General features: G+C 45.0%; 1 protein-coding gene across 2 annotated transcripts in view; it reads left to right on the top strand.

Annotated features, from left to right (window-relative positions):
• The first annotated feature begins 2,429 nt into the window (after positions 1–2,429).
• Positions 2,430–23,692, top strand: part of LOC108797874 (thyroid hormone receptor alpha) — an 82,865-nt gene continuing 61,602 nt past the window's right edge. For both annotated transcript variants that reach the window (XM_018569566.1, XM_018569567.1), the window contains exon 1: positions 2,430–2,638. In XM_018569566.1, coding sequence (XP_018425068.1) covers positions 2,586–2,638 — 53 coding nt within the window. In that variant the 5' untranslated portion in view covers positions 2,430–2,585. The remainder of the gene's footprint in view (positions 2,639–23,692) is intronic.

Here is a 23,692-nt window from a genome sequence, read left to right as displayed (position 1 = left end):
CTCAATAGGGAAAGACCTATATGTGTATGTGCCGGAGGTGGGTTCTTACTAGGGAAAGACCTATTTATGTATGTGGCGGAGGAGGGCACTCACTGGGGAAAGACCTATATGTGCCGGAGGTGGGCTCTCACTGGGGAAAGACCTATATGTGCCGGAGGTGGGCTCTCACTGGGGAAAGACCTATATGTGTATGTGCCGGAGGTGGGTTCTCACTAGTGAAAGACCTATATGTGTATGTGCTGGAGGTGGGCTCTCACTAGGGAAAGACCTATATGTGTATGTACCGGAGGTGGGCACTCACTAGGGAAAGACCTATATGTATATGCCGGAGGTAGGCTCTCACTGGGGAAAGACCTATATGTGCCGGAGGTGGGCTCTCACTGGGGAAAGACCTATATGTGTATGTGCCGGAGGAGGCCACTCACTGGGGAAAGACCTATATGTGTATGTGCCGGAGGTGGGCACTCACTAGGGAAAGACCTATATGTGTATGTACCGGAGGTGGGCACTCACTAGGGCAAGACCTATATGTATGTGCCGGAGGTAGGCTCTCACTGGGGAAAGACCTATATGTGCCGGAGGTGGGCTCTCACTAGGGAAAGACCTATATGTGTATGTACCAGAGGTGGGCACTCACTGGGGAAAGACCTATATGTGTATGTGCCGGAGGTGGGCACTCACTGGGGAAAGACCTATATGTGTATGTGCCGGAGGTGGGCTCTCACTAGGGAAAGACCTATATGTATCTATGCCGGAGGTGGGCTCTCACTAGGGAAAGACCTCTCACTAGGGAAAGATGTGTATGTGCTGGAGGTGGGCTCTCACTAGGGAAAGACCTATATGTGTATGTGCTGGAGGTGGGTTCTCACTAGGGAAAGACCTATATGTGTATGTGCTGGAGGTGGGCTCTCACTGGGGAAAGACCTATACTGTATGTGTATGTGCAGAGGTGGGCTCTCACTAGGGAAAGACTGTACAGTACCTGTGTGCTGGAGGTTGGATCTTACTGCTGTGCTCTGAGTATGCTCTCTTCAGCAAAATTCAAGACTAAAGGCAAAATCTCCCAGTGATCATGTGAAAATATAACTCACCCCTTTTATGATATGAGATGGGATTAATAGCCAGTTATGATTTGTACGTTTAGAAACTAATCCAGCTCTTTTTGCCATGCAATCTACTGCATTGACTACAACTAGCTCCTGTGGGAGGTCACATTTTCATTTGTTGTGGGCTTTGCAGTAAATTTAAATGAAACACTTTGTACCAGGTTTAAAATGAGGACCATTTATGTATGTATACAAAATCATCATATTTCCCATTAATCATTAAAAAGGTAGAAGGGACTTTAAGAAGAAGTAATTTGTACATGGCAGACCAAGTAAATTCCCTATCTCTGGCATGTATAAAGCAGTAACCCAACCTTGCTGCACCAGAACACCTACCAGTGAACACCTTGCCCTAACAAGTGTAGGGCTGGTTTTCTGGTCAACCTGTTACACCCCATAGGAGTGAGCTGAGTTCAATATAACATACAGATGGAAAGACTTTAGCTAGGACCTCCTGCATTTTGCCCAGTTGCCATGTAAAAACGGCAGCATCCAATATCCATTTTACTTTTGGAGGGAGTAATTTGTATCCAGGAAGCATTTCCTGACATTTTTTTTACATGGCTCTTCTAGAAGGCATTTTCTTACTCTGGAATTGATTTGTGAGCTTCTTTGTATATCACATCTGCATTATGATCTGCTCAAACACCACTCTGACGTGTTGTTATAGGTTTACACCGTTCAAACATTGATCTTATTTCATGACTTTCACAGACTCCAGTTATACAGGTGAAACTCGAATAATTAGAATATCATGCAAAAGTAATTGCAGTAAGTGCTGCAAAAGGGGCCCAAACCAAGTACTGAATACATATGCATGCTTGTACTTTTCAGAGGTCCGATATTGTTCTATGTACAATCCTTGTTTTATTGATTGCATGTAATAATCTACTTTTTTGAGGTTGTGGATTTGGGGTTCTTGGGGTTTTCATGAGCTGTAACCCATAATCATCACAATTATGACAGATCACGGCTTGAATTATCTTGCTTTGCATGTAATGAGTCTCTCTCATATATTAGTTTCACCTTTTAAGTTGCATTAGTGAAATAAATGAACTTTGCACAATATTCTAATTATTCGAGTTTCACCTGTAAGCACTTCATTAGGATGAAGTAGAAATATAGTTTGGATAATATCAGCACCTTATTGATAGAACAAAGTCCAGCTCCCGAATTAGTTTAAGCCTCCTGCTAAGCCAGCATAGAGTATTCTATGTTGTGTATGTATGCATATTTATATTTCATATGTGCAGACTGATGCATTGAAATAGTCATTTTATTTTCTGCTTTTGTCTTTCAGGGGGCCCTAAGGAATAAAGGCCCTATCTCTATGTCCCCTTCTGAGGAGGGAATGGTCTGTCCTGGGAGGGCGTAGGACCTGCCTCCATGTGAACGCGGCGGTGTCTCATGAACCTCGGGCAGCTGGGGGCGGAGCCCGCCTTGGTCTCTTCTGATTGGTTCTGGATGGAATTACGTTGAATGGACCAGAATCTTAGCGGGCTGGACTGCTTGTCAGAGCCAGATGAAAAAAGGTAAATGCTCTTTACTTTGTTTATCACCTGAGCTTGCTTCTCCAGGGCTGTGAATGGAATGCATGCGTCAAGTCTGGAATGCAGGCTATTTCCACGCTAGATCAGTCACTTCATGTTTTTTTATACGTGAGCTGGAGTGTCTGCGCACCCGAGACAATTTCCCATCATCAAGAACTGTTCTGAGCCCTAAAGACATTTTATCTGCATTTATAAATGTACATCTGAGAAGCTTGCTCTGCCGTAAAGCGTAATACCCTAAGGCAAAAATGAAACACAAAAATCACCACCTAGTGGATGTTTGAAGCAGACCCTTATTTAAAGCAACCCTGTAAAGAAGAGATTATTTACCTTTCCCCCTGATAAAAGCACATCCCTCCCAGTAACACCCACCTATCTCACCCCCTCGTCCCCCCAATGCACCTCCCACCCAACTCAACCCCCATCCCAGCGCCTCCTACCCACTTTACCTATCACCTTTCTCCCACCACCTCAAACCTTATTGACAGCACTTTCCCCAATCCCACCCACCTTGCCACCCCTACCCCTTGGTTCATTGCACATCACTTCCACCCTCCTATATCCTGGTCAGAGTGCACTCCTCCTGTTCCCCCCCCCAATCACAGCACTTCCCTTTCACCCACATTGACTTTCCCAGTCACAGCGCCCACTCCACCTTCATAACCACCATCAGTTCAGTTCTCCAAACTTAACAAATTTGTAGTAGTAATAAAAACTACTATTGGACCATAGGAGCATAGCTCCTATGGCCCACTGTAAAATCATTTACCTTACTACAGTAAGTTATATGTGGAGGTGAAAGTCTACCAGACACTTCAACTACTGAAAACTGAATTAGGGTTCGGCTAAGTAAGGATTGTCTGGATGACTGTCTTTTACTAACAGGAAGGAACTGTTCTAATTACATGTTGGCTTATTTCTGCAAATCACAGTGGCAGGAGGCATCGTTCAGGGCTGCCAGCTGCCTTGAAGACACTTTGGCTATTTTACCTTTGCAAGATTATTGCCGGTGTAGCAATAGATAACACTTGCAGGTTTATAGGCTTTGCTTATGGATATACAGTAGTATTCCTTTACAGTATCATGGCTTTGCATGTATGCCCGTAAAACCCTCATCTGCTGAATACAAAGGTTGAATCACCCTGAAGAGTTACATTGCAACCCTTATTGTGTTATTGTATTGTGCTTATCCTCGCTTTAGGCCCTCAAGGCAACCTGCTGCTTGTTTTATGACAGTTCAATACAAGCTTTGAAAATGTAGGTGGCTTGAGAATCATTAATTTCTTGCCAGGGCGGCGTCATGTTCGCTTCTCAGCGTGCTCTGAAGTCCAACATGCTAGAAGCATGGAACAAATCGTTACCTATTTATTTATAATACTTGTGTGTGCATATATACACTGAGTGGCCAGTTTATTATGACCACCTGACGTTTGTAGGCAAATTAGCTATAATTTCGCGCTGAAGTTGCTAGACTATTATAAATAGGGAAGCAGGTTGTTTACCACGACAGTAGAAGTGATTTTTTTCTGAAGATATGGGTAAACAATGCGATTTAACAGCCTTTGAACGTGGGATGATTGTTGGCGCGAGCCGTGGAGCGAGTATCAGAAAAACAGCAGAATTCGTTAAATGTTCAAGAGCAGCTGTTGTTAAAGTGTTTAAAGACTGGACTGTCAGCCGAAAATCGGGGTCTGAACGTGCGAATTGTGGCCGTCCGCGACTAGTCAATGTTACGGCAGAACAGAAAGTGGCAAGACTGGTACAAGACAACAGAAGGGCAACAGTACAGTGTCAGATGCCTCGCATCAACTTTCAACATCTCGTGGAGTCACGAGGCGGCCCAACGAAGTCATCTCGTGGAGTCATCTCGTGGCCCAACAAAGTACTGATGGGGTGGTCATAATAATCTGGCCATATATATAATGTTACACAAATACAGGGAACCCCAGAGTGACTTACCTAAGCAACAGAGTATCAGCAACTTGTAAATTAGGGGGAGAACCTAAAGACGAACTCACATTACGGCACCTCTTACTTCAGGTTGAGTGATACTCTAAAGCCCTGGTTCTCAAGTGGTGAGTCGCAACCCTGTGTTCAGTGGGTCGCCGTTGTACAAGTGATGCACATATGGAGCTCCATTACAGCACAGCAGACCACACTGGACTCAAGGCTGAGGATCCACTCCAGTTCTCATAAGGTAGGAAGACTTACCTTGGATCTATTATTGGATCTAGGGTGGATCTTAAAAAAAACGAAAAACATTTTTTCTAGTGTGTGTGAGAATGTCTGAGTGTGTGAGATTGTGTCTGTATGGGAGATGCATTGCGTTGCCATTCATTTGAATGGCACCCCAAACGCACTTTCCGCCCACAGTTAGATCGCCCTTTCTGAAACTGAGCAGAATGCAAAGGGATGACTTTTGGTCCATTTTTTGTAATGGGTAAGTGTAAAGCTGGCCATAAACCTGGTGTTTTTTCTTTTTCAGTCCATGGGCTGAATAGAGCAAAATGCCTTATTCTGTCCATCCATGTAGAAGGGGGAATCTCCCCTGCTGAATGATTGCATTCTGACAGCTGGCACCCACAGTTTAGAATGATTTGTACAGCTTGTGGTGTTTCCAGCATCCTCCTAAAAAAGAAGATAAGTGGTAAAGAATATGAAGCTTAGCCTATCCTGGATCATTGCTCTGTAGTATGCTGTTGGGGAAGAGTTAATATTCTCTCTCTGGACTCTGCACAGGAGTAGTACACCCAAAAGTGAACTTTAACCGTTCAAACACAGGTGAACAAGAGAAGCTCGGGAGAACCTAGAATCCAGTATTTCTCTCCCGTTCATTGAAGGACACAGGGCAACAGATCGTAGATCCTGTATGGTAGGGTATATCGCCACCTGCAGGAGAAGGACGCTAGGCACATAACAAAAAGACAAGACAGCATAGGGGCGGCCCCTGCTGGTGGCCCAACCCCCCACTTGCTGACAAGTCTCCAGTTTTTTGCCTAGCATCAGGAGTAAGGAGCTAAATATTTTTTCTCTCTGAAAATTTTTGTTCTTTCTTCCTTTGATTTGCTTTCTTCTAGCAAGTGAAAATTCAAACACAAGGGGCGGAGGGGGTTCTTCTCAGTTCGCGCGGTTAGGGTCTGGAACTCGTTGCCACAAGCAGTGATTTCAGCTAATAGTGTGGAATCGTTCAAGAAGCTTCTGGACGATTTCCTGAGAAACGGTAATATACAGGGGTACAAGTACTCCTAAAAACGAGATGACTCGGGGATCTTTACACACACACACACACACAATAGGTTGGACTTGATGGACATGTGTCTTTATTCAACCTCAAATACTATGTAACTATGTAAGTGTCACCAGGGCGACGTGCTGGACGACTGTGGATCCTTGTGGTCTTCCCTGGGTGACCATCGAGCGCATGCCGACTCTGCCTCGGTGGGTCGACTGCGACATGGGTCCCTCGTGACGCCTGCGGGTTCGTCCCAGGGTAGGGGTGCATATGACCGGGGGTATCGACCTGCCGGTCACAGAACTCCCCTCAGGCTGGCGGCGCCGCGACTACGGTCGGAGCGTTTCTGCTACCGTCTCCTGCACACCCTGTCTTCTGGAGTTTGGACTTCCATCTGGGGGTATGTATGCGGTTGCGGTGGCTGTGTCCCAGGGACCGACAGTGCAGGTAAGCTGGCTGCACTGTGCTTTGTCACAGCTGCAGCCTCCTGACTTCTCCCTCTCCCCCTCCTCCCCCCTACCTTATGGTGCTGTGGGGCTGCTGCCAGGCCTGGGCAGTGTGCAGGGCGGTGGGCCCCGGTGTGGACCCGGTCTAAGGGGCTAGTGAGAGTGGGGAACCGTGTGTGAGGCCCTGGCGGTTTGCGGCCTCCAGGCGGCTCCGCGGCCGCCATCTTGGATAAGGGCAGACGCCCTTTTCGTTATGTCACTTCGGCCCCAGGCTCCCTTTTAAACCCAGGGCGGATGGGGAGGGTCCTCCTTTCGGCCTGAGACGGCGCTGCGGATGGACACAGGGCATAGCTCTCCTCTGTGCGGGTCGGACGCTGCTGGTACTAGTGGAAGTCAGTACAGCCGGGGGTCGTGAGTACTGCTGGGGTCTCTCCCTTTGCTGTGGCGGTCGTCTGGTGCTGGGGCAGTTGCTGTGCAGTGTAGCATGGATCGCAGGGACGAGCCATCTGGGTTGCCATGTGAGGGTTGTGGGCTGCGCTCTGCGGACCCCTCTAGATCCCCTCTTTGTGCGTCCTGTACGCCTGTGCGACCCTCGGGATCCTCAGGAGGGGGGGTCGGTGCCGCGGGTACCGCGCTGTCCTTAGAAGTTTTTCTCACTACTACGGATGGGTTTGTGTCGCACATTCAGCGCGCCTTAACGCAGCGTCCTCCTAAAAAGCGGGCTTTGCCTTTACCGTCTGCAGTCCAGTCGGGGGACTCCGAGGAGGAAGGGGAGCTTCCCTCGGCGTCGCCTACGCGGGACCCGGGTGATTCCTCCCAGCCGGAGTCGGCCAACGGGGATGAGTCTGCATCTGCGCTCATGGTTCAGGAGCGTGAACTGGTTGCAGCTTTAGTGCGCGCGGTCAGGGAGACACTTAAAATCGAGGAGGCTTCCGGCTCTTCGGCGATGTCGCCCGTGCAGTTTTAGACGCATAAGAGCAGGCGTTCCACCAAGGTGTTTCCTTACGTTCCTTTTTTTGATGATTTCATTTATAAGGAATGGAAGCGACCCACAAAGTCTTTTGCACTTCCCAAGCAGTTCTCGGTCCGTTATCCCTTTGAGGAGGCTTTTCTGTCCAAATGGTCATCTCCGCCTGTGGTGGACCCCCCGGTCTCACGCTTGAACAAGGCCACGCTTATTCCGGTGGAAGACTCGCCGTCCTTTAAGGACCCCACCGATAGAAAGGCGGTTTCCCGCACCTTGTACTCAGTGTCAGGTGTGCTTATGCGCCCGGTCTTGGCATCTGCCTTGGTCTCTCAGACCCTGACGGAGTGGGCGAAGATGTTGCATCAGGGCCTCGCGGAGGAGAATGTCTCCCCCGCTTACGTGGATCTGGTGGAACAGCTAGTGCAGGGCCTTAAGTATGTTTGCAACTCCGCTTTGGATGCGGCACCCCTGGTGTCGAAGGTGTCCATGTCGGCGGTCACGCTTCGTCGTTTGTTTTGGCTTAAGTGTTGGTCGGCTGACCAGGCTTCCAAGAAGGCTCTGACGGAGCTCCCCTTTACTGGGGATCGTCTGTTCGGCTCCACCCTGGATGAAATCATCAAGGATTTGACGGGGGGGTAAGAGTACCTTCCTGCCTCAGGCACGCAAGCCGGAGCAGCGTCGGAAGCCTGGGCCCTCCTTCGCCCTCACAAGCTGCTTTTTCGGCCCCCTCCGGCCTCCGAGAAGGGCGGCAAGTTCACCAAAGCCTCCTCCTCGCAGTCTACCAAACGTCCCTGGCAGCCTAAGTTTGCCAAGCCCGCGGGCAAGCCCCCATCCGCATTAAGGTCGACCCCCGGTTCGGGGGGGGGGGGCGCGCCTGCGGCTCTTTGCGGACTTTTGGTTGGCTCACGTCTCGGACACTGGTGGCTCCATGGGAACCTTACAGTCCAATATATTCCTTCCCCCTGCTTTACCTGTTGCCTCGGCTGCTGCGTCGGATCGCGGCCGAAGGCGTCCTCGTCATCCTCGTGGCTCCGGATCGGCCACGGAGGGCGTGGTACGCGGATGTGGTCCAACTGTTGGTGGACGCTCCTTGGCAGCTGCCTCTGCGTCCAGACCTTTTTTCCCAGGGACCGGTGTTCCATCCTTCTTTACAGTCGCTGGCTTTGACGGCGTGGCTGTTGAGAGCCAGGTCCTGAGGGACCGGGGGTTGTCTGATGCGGTCATCTCCACGATGCCTAGAGCGCGCACGGCGGTCTCCAGGAGGATCTACCACCGCACGTGGATGGCCTATTTTGCCTGGTGCGAAGCTGGGGCCTGGTCTCCGCGCTTGTTTTCCGTCGCCAAAATTTTTGCAGCGCGGGGTGGCTCAGGTGAAAGGCCAAATTTCTGCCCTGACGGTGCTTTTCCAGCGGCCCTTGGCTTCTAAGGCTCTGGTCCGCACTTTTGTCCAGGGGGTTACGCGTATTGCGCCCCCGGTCCGTTCGCCCTTGGCTCCGTGGGATCTTAACCTGGTGCTTTCAGTCCTGCAGGAATCTCCAATTGAGCCTCCTTCGCGAATTCCGCTTCTGTCCTTGTCCCAGAAGGTGGCCTTTTTGGTGTCCATCACCTCCGTTCGATGGGTGTCCGAGTTGGCTGCTTTGTCACGCAGGTCGCCGTTTCTGGTTCTTCATAGGGACAAGGCGGTTCTCCGGCCTCGGCCGGCCTTCCTGCCTAAGGTTGTGTCGGCATTCCATTTGAATGAGGACATTGTCCTGCCTTCCTTGTGCCCAAAGCCGGTGCACAGGAAGGAACGGGCGCTGCATTGCCTGGATGTGGTTCGCGCTCTTCGTGTCTATTTGGACACTACTGCGTTGTTCCGTGAGACAGATTCCTTGCTTGTGCTCGCGGGGGGCCCTAGTAAGGGTCGAGCCGCCTTGGCGGCTACCATTTCCCGTTGGATTCGGAATGTTGTCGTACAGACGTACGCCGTTAAGGGGCAGGAGCCCCCTTTTCCTGTCGCTGCCCATTCCACTAGGGCTGTTGGGGCATCCTGGGACTTTCGCCATGGTGCCTCTGTTTCTCAGGTTTGTAAGGCCGCTACTTGGTCTTCGGTTCACACCTCTGTCAAGTTCTACAAGATGGATGTGTTAGGATCGGCGGATGCTGGTTTGGGGCGCAAGGTTTTGCAGGCGGCTCTTTGAGGGGTTCTTGGGTTATTTGTTGTTGTTTGCCCATCCCTCAGGGGTTACTGCTTGCTGACGTCCCTACCATACAGGATCTCCGATCTGTTGCCCTGTGTCCTTCAATGAACGGGAGAGAAAATAGGATTTTTGTACTCACCGTAAAATCCTTTTCTCTCCGTTCATTGAAGGACACAGGTCCCGCCCTCTTTCTATGGGTGTACACTCCTAACTGCTTGTTACTAACTGGAGACTTGTCAGCAAGTGGGGGGTTGGGCCACCAGTAGGGGCCGCCCCTAGGCTGTCTTGTCTTTTTGTTATGTGCCTAGCATCCCACTCCTGCAGGTGGCGATATACCCTACCATACAGGATCTCCGATCTGTTGCCCTGTGTCCTTCAATGAATGGAGAGAAAAGGATTTTACGGTGAGTACAAAAATCCTATTATTTTGTCGTGTTAAAGCTAAACTCTGGGTAAAGTATAACATTACCCTTGCAATGGGACTCCCCTGTATTTCAACGGTTAAATGCTCGTTTTTGTCAAGGGAAGACAGAAAAAGCAGTTTTACTCTATCCCTTGCTATTCCGGCAGTTGGGGTTCTTCTTTCTCTCTTTCTCCAACGCTCTGTTTTGTAGACGGGCCCTCAGTGTCCTCACTAACAATGCAGGACTGTAAGCCTGCATTGTAAGTGATGGTGTCATAGTGCCTGCGACTGACAGAATGGTGGAGAAGAGGCTTCGGGGGACCAGTCATGCAGCTGGGAAGAAGCCTATGTTAATGAGGGCTAAGGTTATTATAACTGCTTTTTCTGTCTCCCCCTCCCAGATGGAGACACGTATTTAACCCTTTCAATGCAGTGGAGACCCAGTGCTAGGGTAACAATTTTATTTGTACTGAAGTTCAGCTTTAAGTGCCTGCATGCTAAGTAATGTTTAAGTGCAGTACTACCCTCACAGAGAGCGCGCTACTCTCCCTGACAATGCCTTCATTTGCTTTTCTTTCCTGATGGCTAGAACCATATTTATCCAGGTATTAAGATTCGGCATCTATTTCCTGGACTGATATCATGGCTCAGAGATGACACAGTTGTGTAAATGTTGGTGGCTGTGTTCACAAATGTCTTACACAGAGTACCCCCAAGCTACACCTCGTGATTTGCTATACATTTATAGTGCTACAGTTTAAGTGATCATTGGGGGAGAGGGTGCTAAAGATATGCTTCCTCCTGCCATCAGTTCAGCCTAGGAAGAGACACTTCACTGGAACCCATGTATTACTGTTGCTGTACACAAAATAAGAGGTTCTGTTGGGACTGCATTTTGGGAAGCCCCATAGATTCCAGAGAACAAACCATGATCAGGACATTAGGAGACATTGCAACAGTAAGAGATTAGAGGCGTAGCATGTAGCATGTAAACTAACATTTACCACGGTTAAGGACCCTGCAAATGTCTACCAAGAGAGAAATGGCAAGGGAACCTGCAACACAGTGTACATATACTATATGGGAGGAAAGCCTAACATAATAGATGTTGTGGATTGTGGGCAGCTTGGTGCCTTAGTGGCTAGCACTTTGGCCTTGCAGCTATGAGATCTCAGCACACACACACACACACACACACACACACACACACATACTTACTGCCTACACACAGTTTGTATATTCTCTGTGACTTTGCATGGATTTCCTCTGGGTGATCCAGTTTCCTTACAGAATGCAAAAACATTCTGGTAGATGAATTGACTTTATTACTGCGGTATGGTCATTAGATTGTAAACTCCTCTGGGGACAGGGACGGATGTTAACACTTACAGTATTCTCTATAAAGCACTGCTGGATATATTTGCTCTGTAAAAAGGAGTAAAATAATAAGCCATACATCAACGTCAAATATGTAATATTCTCACAAAAAGTGATGTCGTTAGCTTGCTCGCTGCAACCAGTAATAGGCGGCAACCAATCAGAAATAATATTTTATTAGTGTGACAGAAGTAAGCTGCTAAGAACTGTGACACAATACCTCAGAGAGGCGGTACTCTTCAATGCAGAGCTCCCCGTACTGAGAGTGATGATCTGCCCTTAGGCCCCCCTTATGCTAATCCCACCTACTGGTAACTTAAAGCCTAAAGCTGGAGTTAGAATTTTGGCCAATTCAGCAGAAATTCGAGCTGTAGGTGGCCGTGGTGGCACCACTCCATTCAGCAGAAGTCATTTATTTTAGGTGACTTTTTTCGAAGAAGCCAGGTAGAAAATTATTGCCCAATCAGTGCTATGCATCCAGTGATATGTTGGCATTGTTTGGGTATTCAACAGCTGCAGAAGCAGTGGAGATTCCTCTATCCATGCTGGATATCATTGTTGGAGGGTATCTAATGATTTCTACCAACCAATATATATATATCTATCTATAGATAGATATAGAAGATAAATATATATCTTCAGGCAGGCCATGTGGCACATAGGGTCCTCTTCGCCTTCCCCATTGATCGGCAACCCTGAATTATGCTAGCAGTGTAATGACATCAGTACCTGGCCATTCTCCCCATCATTATACTGTAAGCCAAGGGTGCCATTGGGAAGCTCCACAGGGGATGGGCCCATGATGTGCTAAATTTACAGGAATAAAACTCTGCATCATTTACCCTGGTGCTGGACAACCAAAAGGGGTGAGTCTGCTAAAGACATTGCTGGAGAGAAAGAAAGTATTGCAGCAAGAACTGTATTTATTTTCATCATCATCATTATTTCCTAGGAAAACCCCTTTGCTGTGCTATTATCTTCTGCTTGTTCAACAGATGATGCTAGGGATGGGATGCTACTGTTGTGTGAAAACTGACATTTGGTTGCCATGGGTTACTGCCTGTCATAGTTCTTTGAAGCACACAACTAAATAAAGCCCTGCAGTCTTTTTTTAAACTGGCTTTCAGGACGGCGTGAAATGCATACTTCTGTTGTGTCATCACCACAGACACAGTTATGTAACTTGTGGGATTGTGCCAGACAAATGAAAGCAGTCACAGTTTCTCAGTCTGTGTCACTCTGCCATGTAAGGGACAGGCGTTCTACTTCCCACAGCTGCCACCTCTGTGTGTACTATACTTACTCATCAATCTATCTGTATGCTGGGAAACGACCTGTCCCACAATTCTCTGCTGTGCACAAAGCATACTAACAATCGTTTTTAGTCAGGGAGACATACAAAGCAATAACCATAGAGGGAAGATAGCAGCGTGTTTTCAGATCTCGGAAAGCGAGTGGATTTCTCTGACACTCTGTATGGAGAGGTACCCCCATTATATTTTACAATGATGGGGGAGGGGGTGGTGCGTTAACTTTCGGAATATTTGCTTGCCAGATGTTTCTCAGGTTTGGGGTTCTCTTGGGGAATATAGCAGATTATTATTATTGTTTGTGGAAATATTTCATAAATACAGGTTCACTAACATTACTGATGTGCTTACAGCTGAACTCCAGCTTCAAAAATATCTATTTAAATATATTATTCAATAGCCACCAAAGTTGTATACGAATCCACTTTGTGTGCACCAAATGCCTTTGTAAATCCATTTATTGCTTTGTACATGTAGCAGTGACATCATCACTGTGCAGAGAACAGAGCTGTGGGAGGGGCCCAGCAGACTCCACCCACTACAGCTTGCCTGCAGAAAACTACAGGGGAGGGCAGAGACAAGACCAGTCGCCCCGCACAAGGAAAGAGGGTAGCAGTGACCAGTCTTTATTATAGGAAGCTCCTGCACAGAGGTAAAGTTTCACATTGGATTACTACACAGACCTGAAAGAAATACACAAAGTTCGCCAAGATTCAAGTAACAATACACATGTCTCAGACAATATTTCCTTATCCCGGAGTTCAGCTTTAAATGCATGAAAGCATCCTTCTATGGGAGTACTGCAGAGGTGGTCAGGTTTTCCCCACTATATCAATTAGAGGAGAAGTATTGATAATACTTAATAGTAATTAATAGTTTGAGCCGGCATGTGACACTGCAGCTGCACACGCCGGCTCTACAGCTCAAAAATTGAGCAAACACAAACTGCTGATCGCCCAACTCGCGGTCTTCTCCTTGCACAGAGCAGTTACTGTCAGCCACCGCTCCCCTCAGGGATTCACCTCTCTGTTCCTCCAACATTCATTGGGGGGACAGACAGGGGAGGGGGCAGGCACAGCTGGCTCTGGCAGAGCAAGCTGTCAATCAGGCAGTGGGGTCGATTCCAACAATAATGTCCAGATCCTTCCCGAGTGCGGTGCAGCTCTGCGCTGACAGCATATATAGTGGGCAGTATCCCCTATAGTAATTAGTGAATGTATTCCTGTGACCCCAATGAGGACTAAAGTAAAAAGAAAGGTTTAGATATAATTCTCTTTTTAACTTTGTATGTTTAAAAATATAAAATGTATGATGAGCTCCTGAAATTGGACACAATCAGTAGTGACAAATGTCACGGATTTCACTTTGCTTCCTATCTTGGTGACACCCTGTGTGTCAGAATGTGACAGATGTCATCCAGAAAAGAAGTGAGGGGAAGCAGGGCTACAGACAGCGGTATGAACCTGACCCGAGGTTTCCAGGGTGTCCCCACTCTCTCCAGGACTAGAAAAAATATGTGACGGCAGTCTGCGTTGAACACATATTAACAGAACCGCTCCAGTCCTTTATCAGGCAGGAAAGTGAAATGTTGTTTTTCTGGAATTGTGTGTAAGGTCACAGCCTATACTGTGTGCTCGGCATGTCTTCACAACATATTTGCATGTAGAAATGAAGACTTGCCCTGGTGTGACCTGCCATATTGTGCTTATCACAAGCAAACAAACGTGCACCTTTTCGAACATAATAGCAACAGCATAAAGGAGTGAAAGCCAATACGCGGCATCTTTTCTCTCCTTAAAGTCATATTTTCATGTGAATCGTTTTCTTTATAGCTGGTGAGTCAGAGGTGTTGAGGAGGGGATGGGGACACTGCCCTTCAGTGCATAACTTTCATCTCTGCCTCATCAGTCATGTGTTCCTTTACAGTAGTTTACACAAATTCCGGCACCCCTGATCAGGTGACATTTTCTGTTAAATGGGAACAGACATGATGTGTATCTGCAAATTTTAATGAAGACAATTTAATACAATTTAAATAAGAATATACATGTCTTTTGTATTTAAACAATATTTGCTTATACTGGTGTTCAGCTTTAATCTTTCATAATATCAGCTTCCTGTGTTTCTTTGTATCACAGCACCAAGACTGGAAGAGGAATAAATGGCACTCTAACAAATCAGGCTGTGCCTTGTTGACATGTGCTGACAGTAGTAGAGAGCAGAGTTGATGGCAGGCTAGGAGAGCATGGACAATTTTAGTGGTGCAATTGCAAGTAGTAGCGATAGATTGAAGCACATGGTTCCTCTTGGAATGAAGCATGGAGAGTAGCATGTATTAGCGATTAATAGCTAGTACAATAGATAGTACAATGCTCCAAATGTGATTTACAGTGAGATTTAGTGATGTCACAACTGTGCCGCTTGCTGTTCTCCTTGTTGGAGGCTCTGACTTCTACCAGCATGGCGCCCCCATACAGAGACCCAGTGCAGAACAAGACATGTTAATGGGAAGAAATCAGCTGCAGAGAAACCATAGGAAGTACTGCTGACTAGTCCTTTGCCATTAGTCAGCTATGGACCTGTGCACACAGCAGTAGCACCAATGTTAGCTGTCAGGCGGCATATTTGCTTTTTCCATATATGTGCAATACAAGGAATTTGGCAAAAGTGATAACAACCCACAGAAATTGCACTCCAAAGCTTACTAGTTTCAAAGGCAAAAGTATCAGTAATGTCCCACTGGAAGAGTCTGACGGTCTTTTACATTTTGGGGCAGTTCTGTTGCAGCCGCTGGAATGCCTTTGTTCATTCTATAAGCTTTGCATTGCCTCTCATGTGGTCCTCAGATGTGCTTTTTTTGTACACACATGTAACAACATCCCATGAATAGACACATCACAGATGCCCTTTTTTTTTTTATAAATGCCGAAGTGTAAGCCGATGCAGTTGTCTGTGCAAAGCTGCTAGAACATATTGTAGCGTACTTAATGAATCGATACAAAAAGCAAGTGTGCAAAATGGAGTAACACAATAACAGGAGCTCAACCATTCATTATTTTGGAGAAGTCAGACCTCTGAAAGAAGAATACAGTGTGGCCACAGGGTTCACTTTGCTGTGCGCAGTGATCTCTTCCATACCATGAAACAGTGATATTTAGGTTACCATTAGATGCTGTCATCTGAGCCATACCCATTAGCCCGGATTCAACAAGCTGACACTACTGGGTCACTTTTACTCAATACTTCACCTGTAAAGGAAGCCCAGCAGCCCATATATTGAAAAGCCGCAGCTTCTCTGCTCACCAGGTGCTGCACGTATTATTATTATACAGGATTTATATAGCGCCAACAGTTTGCGCAGCGCTTTGCAATAGAAGAAGGACATTACAGTTACAATACAAGTCAAGACAAGATGGCAAGGAGGGCCCTACCCATAAGAGTTTACATATTTAATTGGGCAGATGGGTACAATATTTGCTCCCTGGCCTCAGCGTGGGGTTCCTCCTGTCGGCTCATATACCTTAAAGTGACTTCTTTTACAGGTGGGTGAAATTCTTCCATTGCTTACCTCCCAACATACCCCTGCCATACCCCCCAGTTATGTGGACCATTAACAATTAATATGCCAAAAATGATTTGTTAAACCCTAAATTTGTATTTAATTCAGTATTACTTCTTCTTTATGCTGGCTTTTAAAATCGCAAACAAGATAAATAAGAATTAAGATGAAAGTTTTAGTGCAGAATTAACACTTTAATTAAATGGAACATTTTCATAGATATCTGTGTATCAGACCAAGAGGAGGGACATTTGAGGAGGAAAGAGGTACTGAGGTGTTTGGTTCCAAATGAGAGATTGGGATGTATACCATTGCTGTCAGTTCATTGTGCCAGAGCCCTCCACTGCACTAAGGACATACATCAAACTACAGCAAGCTGCAGAAGTGTGAAGGGTCCTAATACACACAGATTTTTATCACTCGTTAATCTGTGTTAAACCTCTTCTTTTTTTTAAGTATATGGAAACTGAGAAATTCTGATCTTTTTACTTTTTTGTCGGCTTTTAACATTAGCCTTGTGGTTTTAAAATCAGACAGAGCTGACTGGCCATGTCTCTCCAAAGCCTCCTGAGATCACTGGACCAAATGCTGTATTGGCCACACTAGATAGGAAGAAGAATACAAGGCTACCCAGGACAAGGTAAATATTCATAACATGGCTACATGGATACATTGCGCACTGGATAAGTTTTTTTTTTTTACTTCAATCTATACAATAGAGTCAGCTTTAAAGATGGTCTTTGATTTTATAGGTCACATTGCAACGGCACACCTAGTAATGAATGTGGCCTTGGTTCTTATAATTAAATCAGAGAACCAATTTTCAATGTAAAATTTGTTGTGCAGAGATGAGAGAATTGGTCTGGATTCTGAAGGGCCTATTATTAGGATGATGGTGATAATATTTATAACTGCTCCTTGTTTTAGGGTACAGAGTTCTTTTGAGATGCAAAGTCATCTCCTCTCTCCTTCCCCTGCCACATAAATCTATTGTATATCCCCACTGTTCAGGCTTGCACTACAAAGATACAGTTATCCCCTCTTCCTCCTGGTGGAAGATATATATTACTCCCATTTTGACAGTGTGCATGTATTCCCCCCTCTTTCTGTTGATTTATATTCCCCCTGGTCTGGCAGTACAAAGAATCCTCAGTTATCCCCCTATTTATAGAGATAAAAAGTAACTTCTTAACTAATTAGGGGGCACAGAGCTATATCCTGCCTGCCATATTTTGTCTACTACCTCAATACACAGAGTGTTATCGCCCAGTTATCCCTCCCCCCCACACACACTCCTTGTACTCCAGAAGATGGATTTCACAGATCCCAATGAACCCCTGCCTCCTCGTGTCTCCCAAATCACAGCTCACACACATGGCAGTGACATCCTGCTCCAGAAATAGAGAAAACTGCTTCCAATTAGATTCGCTCTGGAACGCCATATACATTTCATATTAACCACTTTACCACCAGAACACTCTACGGTGATGGTTTAATAATGTTTAATTACTCAGCTGCTCCAGAGCTCGATTCATAAGGATATTATAAACATCTGCTTGTCTGAAGGCCACATATAACCAGTTGGGTCAAATTGCCCCCCTGTAATTGCAATGATCATGTATGACTGTGAGATGTCAGAGAGGCTGTCCAGAAACCTTTTTGGGTAATGTCCTGGAGCTGAGCTGCTCAAGGTTGTTCCCAGCAGGCTTTATAGACTACATCAGGGATGTCCAAACTCCGGCCCTCCAGCTGTGATGAAACTACAAATGCCATGAAGCATCTCTCTCCGGGAGTCATGTCTGTGGCTGTGAGAATCTTGCAAAGCCTCATGGGATTCATAGTTCCACCACAGCTGGAGGGCCGCAGTTTGGACATCCCTGGACTACATAGTGCAGTACCTGTAGCAACCAAATTATTATTATACAGGATTTATATAGCGCCAATAGTTTGCACATCGCTTTACAATATAAGGAAGACATTACAATCACAATATAATTCAAGACAAGGTGGTAAGGAGGGCCCTGCCCGTGAGGGCTTACAATCTAAGTGAAATCAGCTTTAAGTTGACTGAAGCCCTATCAGTAACTGGTTGGTTCTGATTGGTTGTCCTATCGAATAAAAATATATTTCTGTGTCATTACTGTGTATGACCAAGTACTGTATATCTATTGTTCAGGGATATTGACAGCTTTCCAAACTAATGTATTAAATCATATACTGTGGTGGTCATGACTCAGGTTCTACAACTGCAGTGTGGACAACCCAATACAGAGACTTTGAATTCAGTTTTAAACTTGTTAAACCTCATATTGGGACCAAAAAATTAACACTGTTAAAGTACAAGTCCAGGTGTTAATCAGAATCTCAGTTCTATGTCCTGCCTTACTATTACAGCAGCAGGCATCCCCCCCCCCCCCCTTCCTCTCATTTCAGAACTCATCTTCCCTTGAAACCATGATAATGGTACTCACCTCTATCGAGTAACTGTAAAAAAAGAAAACGGCTGCAAATATTCTGCTTCCTTGGTTGCCTGTCCTCCCCCAGCGCCCTCAGTGGCACATTCATTAGGTCATCTGTGTTCTCCTCTCATGTTCCCAATGTTAGCCCAACAGCACTTTGCAAAGCAGAAAAGCCCAACTGGCTTCCCTCTCCCAGTGTGAGTGCTGCTGTGCAGGGTTTTTCAGGAGGCTGATATCAAGACAGATTCAGGTACAAATGGTTGTTACAAGTAATAACACTTTTAATAATTGTTAGAAAAAACCCTTTTCTGGCAGTCTTCTAGCTGGATAGGTGGCATCATGGCAGCTTCCTCTTCTTCTGGCAGCAGCGGGAGCAGCCCTTCTTCTGGAACTGAGTGGAACTCAGTGATGTGTGTGTGTGTGTGAGCCCTGGAGTACTATGAGCCCAGCTAGCATGATGCAGCGCCCCCTAGGGGTGTACATTACCGGAAATTACATTTGTGTCTTTCTGTCCAAAGATTTCAATATAATTTAATTGGAGTTCCACTTTATTCCCATTCACATGAGAGTATTCAGGCAATTTTAAAGTGTTGCTTTTGCAGGTTTTTATAGCGTTCAAGTTTGAGTATTTTTGTTTCAGCCAATGAAAGGCTAGTTATTAGGAGAAGGAAATGGTTGTTAGGCACGAAATCCCACAAAAAATACGCATTACACACAGTTTTCAGGCGATCTCATTAAAGTCTATGATGTCAAAAAATGCGCAACTCTGAAAACAACTCCTGTACTTTTTTCAAGCTACAAGCGACACAACGCTGAGGTGTGAATGGGCGCTGTTGAACATAATGGAAATCTTCATGTTGAGCATTGTCACCCTTTGGGAAACACACAGCAAAACGTTTAGGTGTGAATGCAGGTGGAGATGCTATCAGAGCTGTAAATGCCGGAAATGTGCTGCTTGCTTAAAGAATTTCAAGACTGATGCTACAAACTTGAATTCCTGGAATTACTAAAATGGTCAAACAAACATTTTTTTTCTTAGGTACAGTTTCATGGTTTAGATAATCACATCGGAAAATGGTCTATCAAATGTACAGCCTTCTAATTTATGCTGTGCTATAGATCACATTATGTATTATTTACAGTGTACTAATATTCAGTAGTGGACTTAAACCTCAAAGGGCTGCAATGCCAAAAACCGCCTTGGTGCTACCCTTTTATGACGATCTCTTCTGCCTCATATGTAGACCCTCTTGTAAGGTAGCCTGGCTCTAATGTCCACATCACTTCTGCTTCTTGCCACATGCAGCTTCATGTTGCTGGACCGGCTGGGTCACACCTAGCTTGGTATTCTTTTGACATTCATTCCCCTTCCTCTTGGATGGTTTAGTCCAGAGTGATTTGTGTGCCAAGGTGGCAGATTGGGCAAAGGGAAATCATTTGCAATGTCTCTCTTAGCTCACCACTTCTTGCATCACAGAGGGAAGCTGATGAACATCTGACTTTCTGTCTCCATCTAGAGGCAGTCTGTCAGCACATTAGATACTAATAGTGCATTTAACTTGTGAGGAACATCCTTACATCTATAGCTTCAGCCTACAGAATGCCTGTTTCCATTATATAAAGGCTGCTACATTAGACACCAGCACAAAGAATGTGTATCCGTATAATTCATAGGTATGATGTATCCAAAATAAGTATTTCAGTTTAGGAGAGAGGTAATTTACCCTGAATTACATACTAGCTTCTGATGTCTCTGAGGAACTGCAATGCCAAAATTACCTCCTATGGAGTTGATAGTTTTTAGGAGGGCTGTCTCTTTAAACGGGCTTGTGTTTGTAATACGACAAAGGAGACTTTTATTAAATCAGTCAATGCTTCTTGGGGGAAAAAATCTTGACATTGTATGGATTTGATCATTAATAAACATAAAATTCTTATATACATGACCCAACACGAATGCATGCAGTGGTTGATAGAAGCTGAAGAATAGGCAGTTGAGGGGATTATGCAAAATCCTGGGAGCGTGCCAACTGTTACACCATATTTGTCAATGTCCTGTGTTCACAAACCATTCCAGACTTTTTGCTAGATTGTAAGTACAACCACTGCTCACACCACCACATAGAGTCTCTCCTCAAAGCTATCAGTACGACTGCTGTGTATTTATCTGTAATGCCATTATAGAGCTGCAAAGTCAGTTCCGGATAGACCTCAGATAAGTGATATCTTATTTTGAACAGCCACTTGCTTTTGCTCCTAAGGACTCTGCACCCACTGTAGTTCATACATGTACACTATATGAAGCAATCACCATTCATACACACTGAAGGAAGTAGCATATATACTGCAATGGAGCTGCATAGTCCATATGAAACAAGCCCACTGGGGTGTGTGACCAGGACTTGTCAGAGCAAAGGGGATGGGGAAGGGGGTTTAGATCTTCTGGGACATTTTCCTTTCTTTGAATGTTTTAATAATGCCAGTTGTTGATAGAAGCATGCAATATCCACCCCAAATGTAGTTCTTAGATTTAAAGGGGACCGAGTATATGCAGAATTTCTAGACATCCATTGCTGACTTCTCCTCCTGTAAGTGCTAGTTCCCTGCCTGTTGTGCAGTCATGTTTTGGTTTTAGTGAGTTCTGACTTGCTGGCTTGGATCAAGTATATTAGGAATTCAGAATTTTCTTTAACTTTAATTTGCTGTATGTTTGTGTCAGGTCTGTAGTATACCACTTGCTACTGTTTCAGGTATGTGCCTCAAAAGTACTGAAGCCAGGCACTTGGCTAAGCAGGTTGGCGATTTTTAGCTGACTCTAGCTTCACTTAAAACAACAAATATTCTGAACATGGTCCCACTTTTTGGTTTGTATTTAGCTGCACAGTGGTCAGTGGATAATGTGAGCCAAGTGCCTTATAGATTATAGACAATAAAATACCTGCTTCTTGAAGTCATTGATAACTGCTAGGCAGAAGAGCAGATGTTTCATAGACCAGTCATCAATCGATGACTGGTTTATGAATTTTATAGCTTTAGAACATCCCATGCTCCTAGAAAGTAATGGCCATGTGAAGATCTGGCTGCAGATAAGAATGCAAATTGCTCCTTGGTATAAGTATGTCACAGTGTTGTATTTGAGACGCTTTTATAACATTAGAAAAGAACATGCTATAAACTGGAATCTTTTTTAAAGTTTAAGTGGAGTGTCTTCAGACAATGCAAAGTAATGCATAATGAAGCTCTCTGGGGGAAGATAATAACCCTTCAAGTTTGGGAGTAGCCACACTGCAAGGGTTAATAATATTTCCCCTGGAGTTCTGCTTTGAATGAAATGGCACTAAGTATGGCTGTATTCAAGAAATTAATTGTAAAATATATTGTTTGTTTTTGTATTATTGAAAAATTTGGAATAAAGAATTAATAAATGAATTAAATGGCAGACACTATAAGGGATCAGGACATGCCATCACAGCGCTAGCCTGCGTCCCCAGTGCACAGCTGGATCTCAGTAAAGCTGAAAATACAGACATTGTGATTGACGGTAGTTGCATAGGGCTAGGCAACTAACCCATGTGACCGTGCTCAAGGCAGAGAGTCAGCTCCTCAGGTAAAAGGCATTGCATTATTGGGGGACGGAGGTGCTTGTTTACCGCTACCTAGAGCTGTTGGTTTTTCTGGGGTCTCCAACAGTGCTCTAGGTTTGCAGCACAGTGAAGATATATAAGGTATAGCACCCTAAAACAAATCTGTGCTTTGCCCAGCCAGTACTGCTTTTTCTTAAAAGTGTATTTCCACGTTTGCAGTTAGATTTGAGAAAACCCCTCTACAGGTTTATTATGTTTTCATGGCATAGCGAAAAATATTTCTTTAAAAAATACCTTTTAAAATTTGTTAGGACAGGCAGTGTTCAAAATGACTTTCTAAATTTTAATGAACAAACCTGTCACACCTCACAGCCCCTCCTAACATTACAAAGAAGGAGATGCAATTTAACATTTTAATTCTTAAAAAGCCAAGAGCACCCCAGCCCACATAAAAGCAATTTAAACGGAAAGAAGCATTTAATACGGTAAATATTTTCTTAGTTTATGCCACGTGAATGGGAACATCTAACAAATATAAAATAGCAGTTATCCCAATTTGTCTGCAAAAGTGGAAATATACTTTAAGGTTTCTGCTAGCCAACCTGAAAGGAACCTGTCAAGATAGATATATGAAAGCTGCCATTGCTCACTTGTTTTTGAAGGTGCAACCTTCCTTATCCTTCCTCCAATACTTGTTGAATGACTGACAAGGAACAAGCGTGTAGTGTGTGCATCTCATTACGGATCAATGGCCTACTAACAGCATACACTTTGAAAAACAAGCCTGCAATGGCAGCACCCTTTTTTCTCTCCTAATAGGTTCCCTTTAACTGTTAATTTGCGTTGTCTAAAGTAGGGTTGCACAGATACCAAGTACAGTACTGAGTACAAGTACGAGTACATGTACAGATACTTTTGAGCTCCAAGACTACACCAGAGAAAAATTCAAAAGTTAGGAGGCAGCTGTCATTTGTAAGGAGCACACGGAGCTCCTGGGATTTGTACAATCTATGATGTAATGTACGATTTTGTTTTTATAAATATAAATAAAAGGAATGCACAGATACCAGTTTTGCGAGTACGAGTACTGATACTTGCCGAGTACTTACAAGTTTCTGTGCTTTGCCCAGCCAGTACTGCTTTTTCTTAAAAGTGTATTTCCACGTTTGCAGTTAGATTTGAGAAAACCCCTCTACAGGTTTATTATGTTTTCATGGCATAGCGAAAAATATTTCTTTAAAAAATACCTTTTAAAATTTGTTAGGACAGGCAGTGTTCAAAATGACTTTCTAAATTTTAATGAACAAACCTGTCACACCTCACAGCCCCTCCTAACATTACAAAGAAGGAGATGCAATTTAACATTTTAATTCTTAAAAAGCCAAGAGCACCCCAGCCCACATAAAAGCAATTTAAACGGAAAGAAGCATTTAATACGGTAAATATTTTCTTAGTTTATGCCACGTGAATGGGAACATCTAACAAATATAAAATAGCAGTTATCCCAATTTGTCTGCAA

The sequence above is a fragment of the Nanorana parkeri genome, unplaced genomic scaffold, assembly GCF_000935625.1.
Source record: "Nanorana parkeri isolate BGI_ZX_2015 unplaced genomic scaffold, ASM93562v1 scaffold1358, whole genome shotgun sequence".
Taxonomy (NCBI): Eukaryota; Metazoa; Chordata; class Amphibia; order Anura; family Dicroglossidae; genus Nanorana; species Nanorana parkeri.
This window is presented reverse-complemented; position numbering and strand designations above follow the sequence as displayed.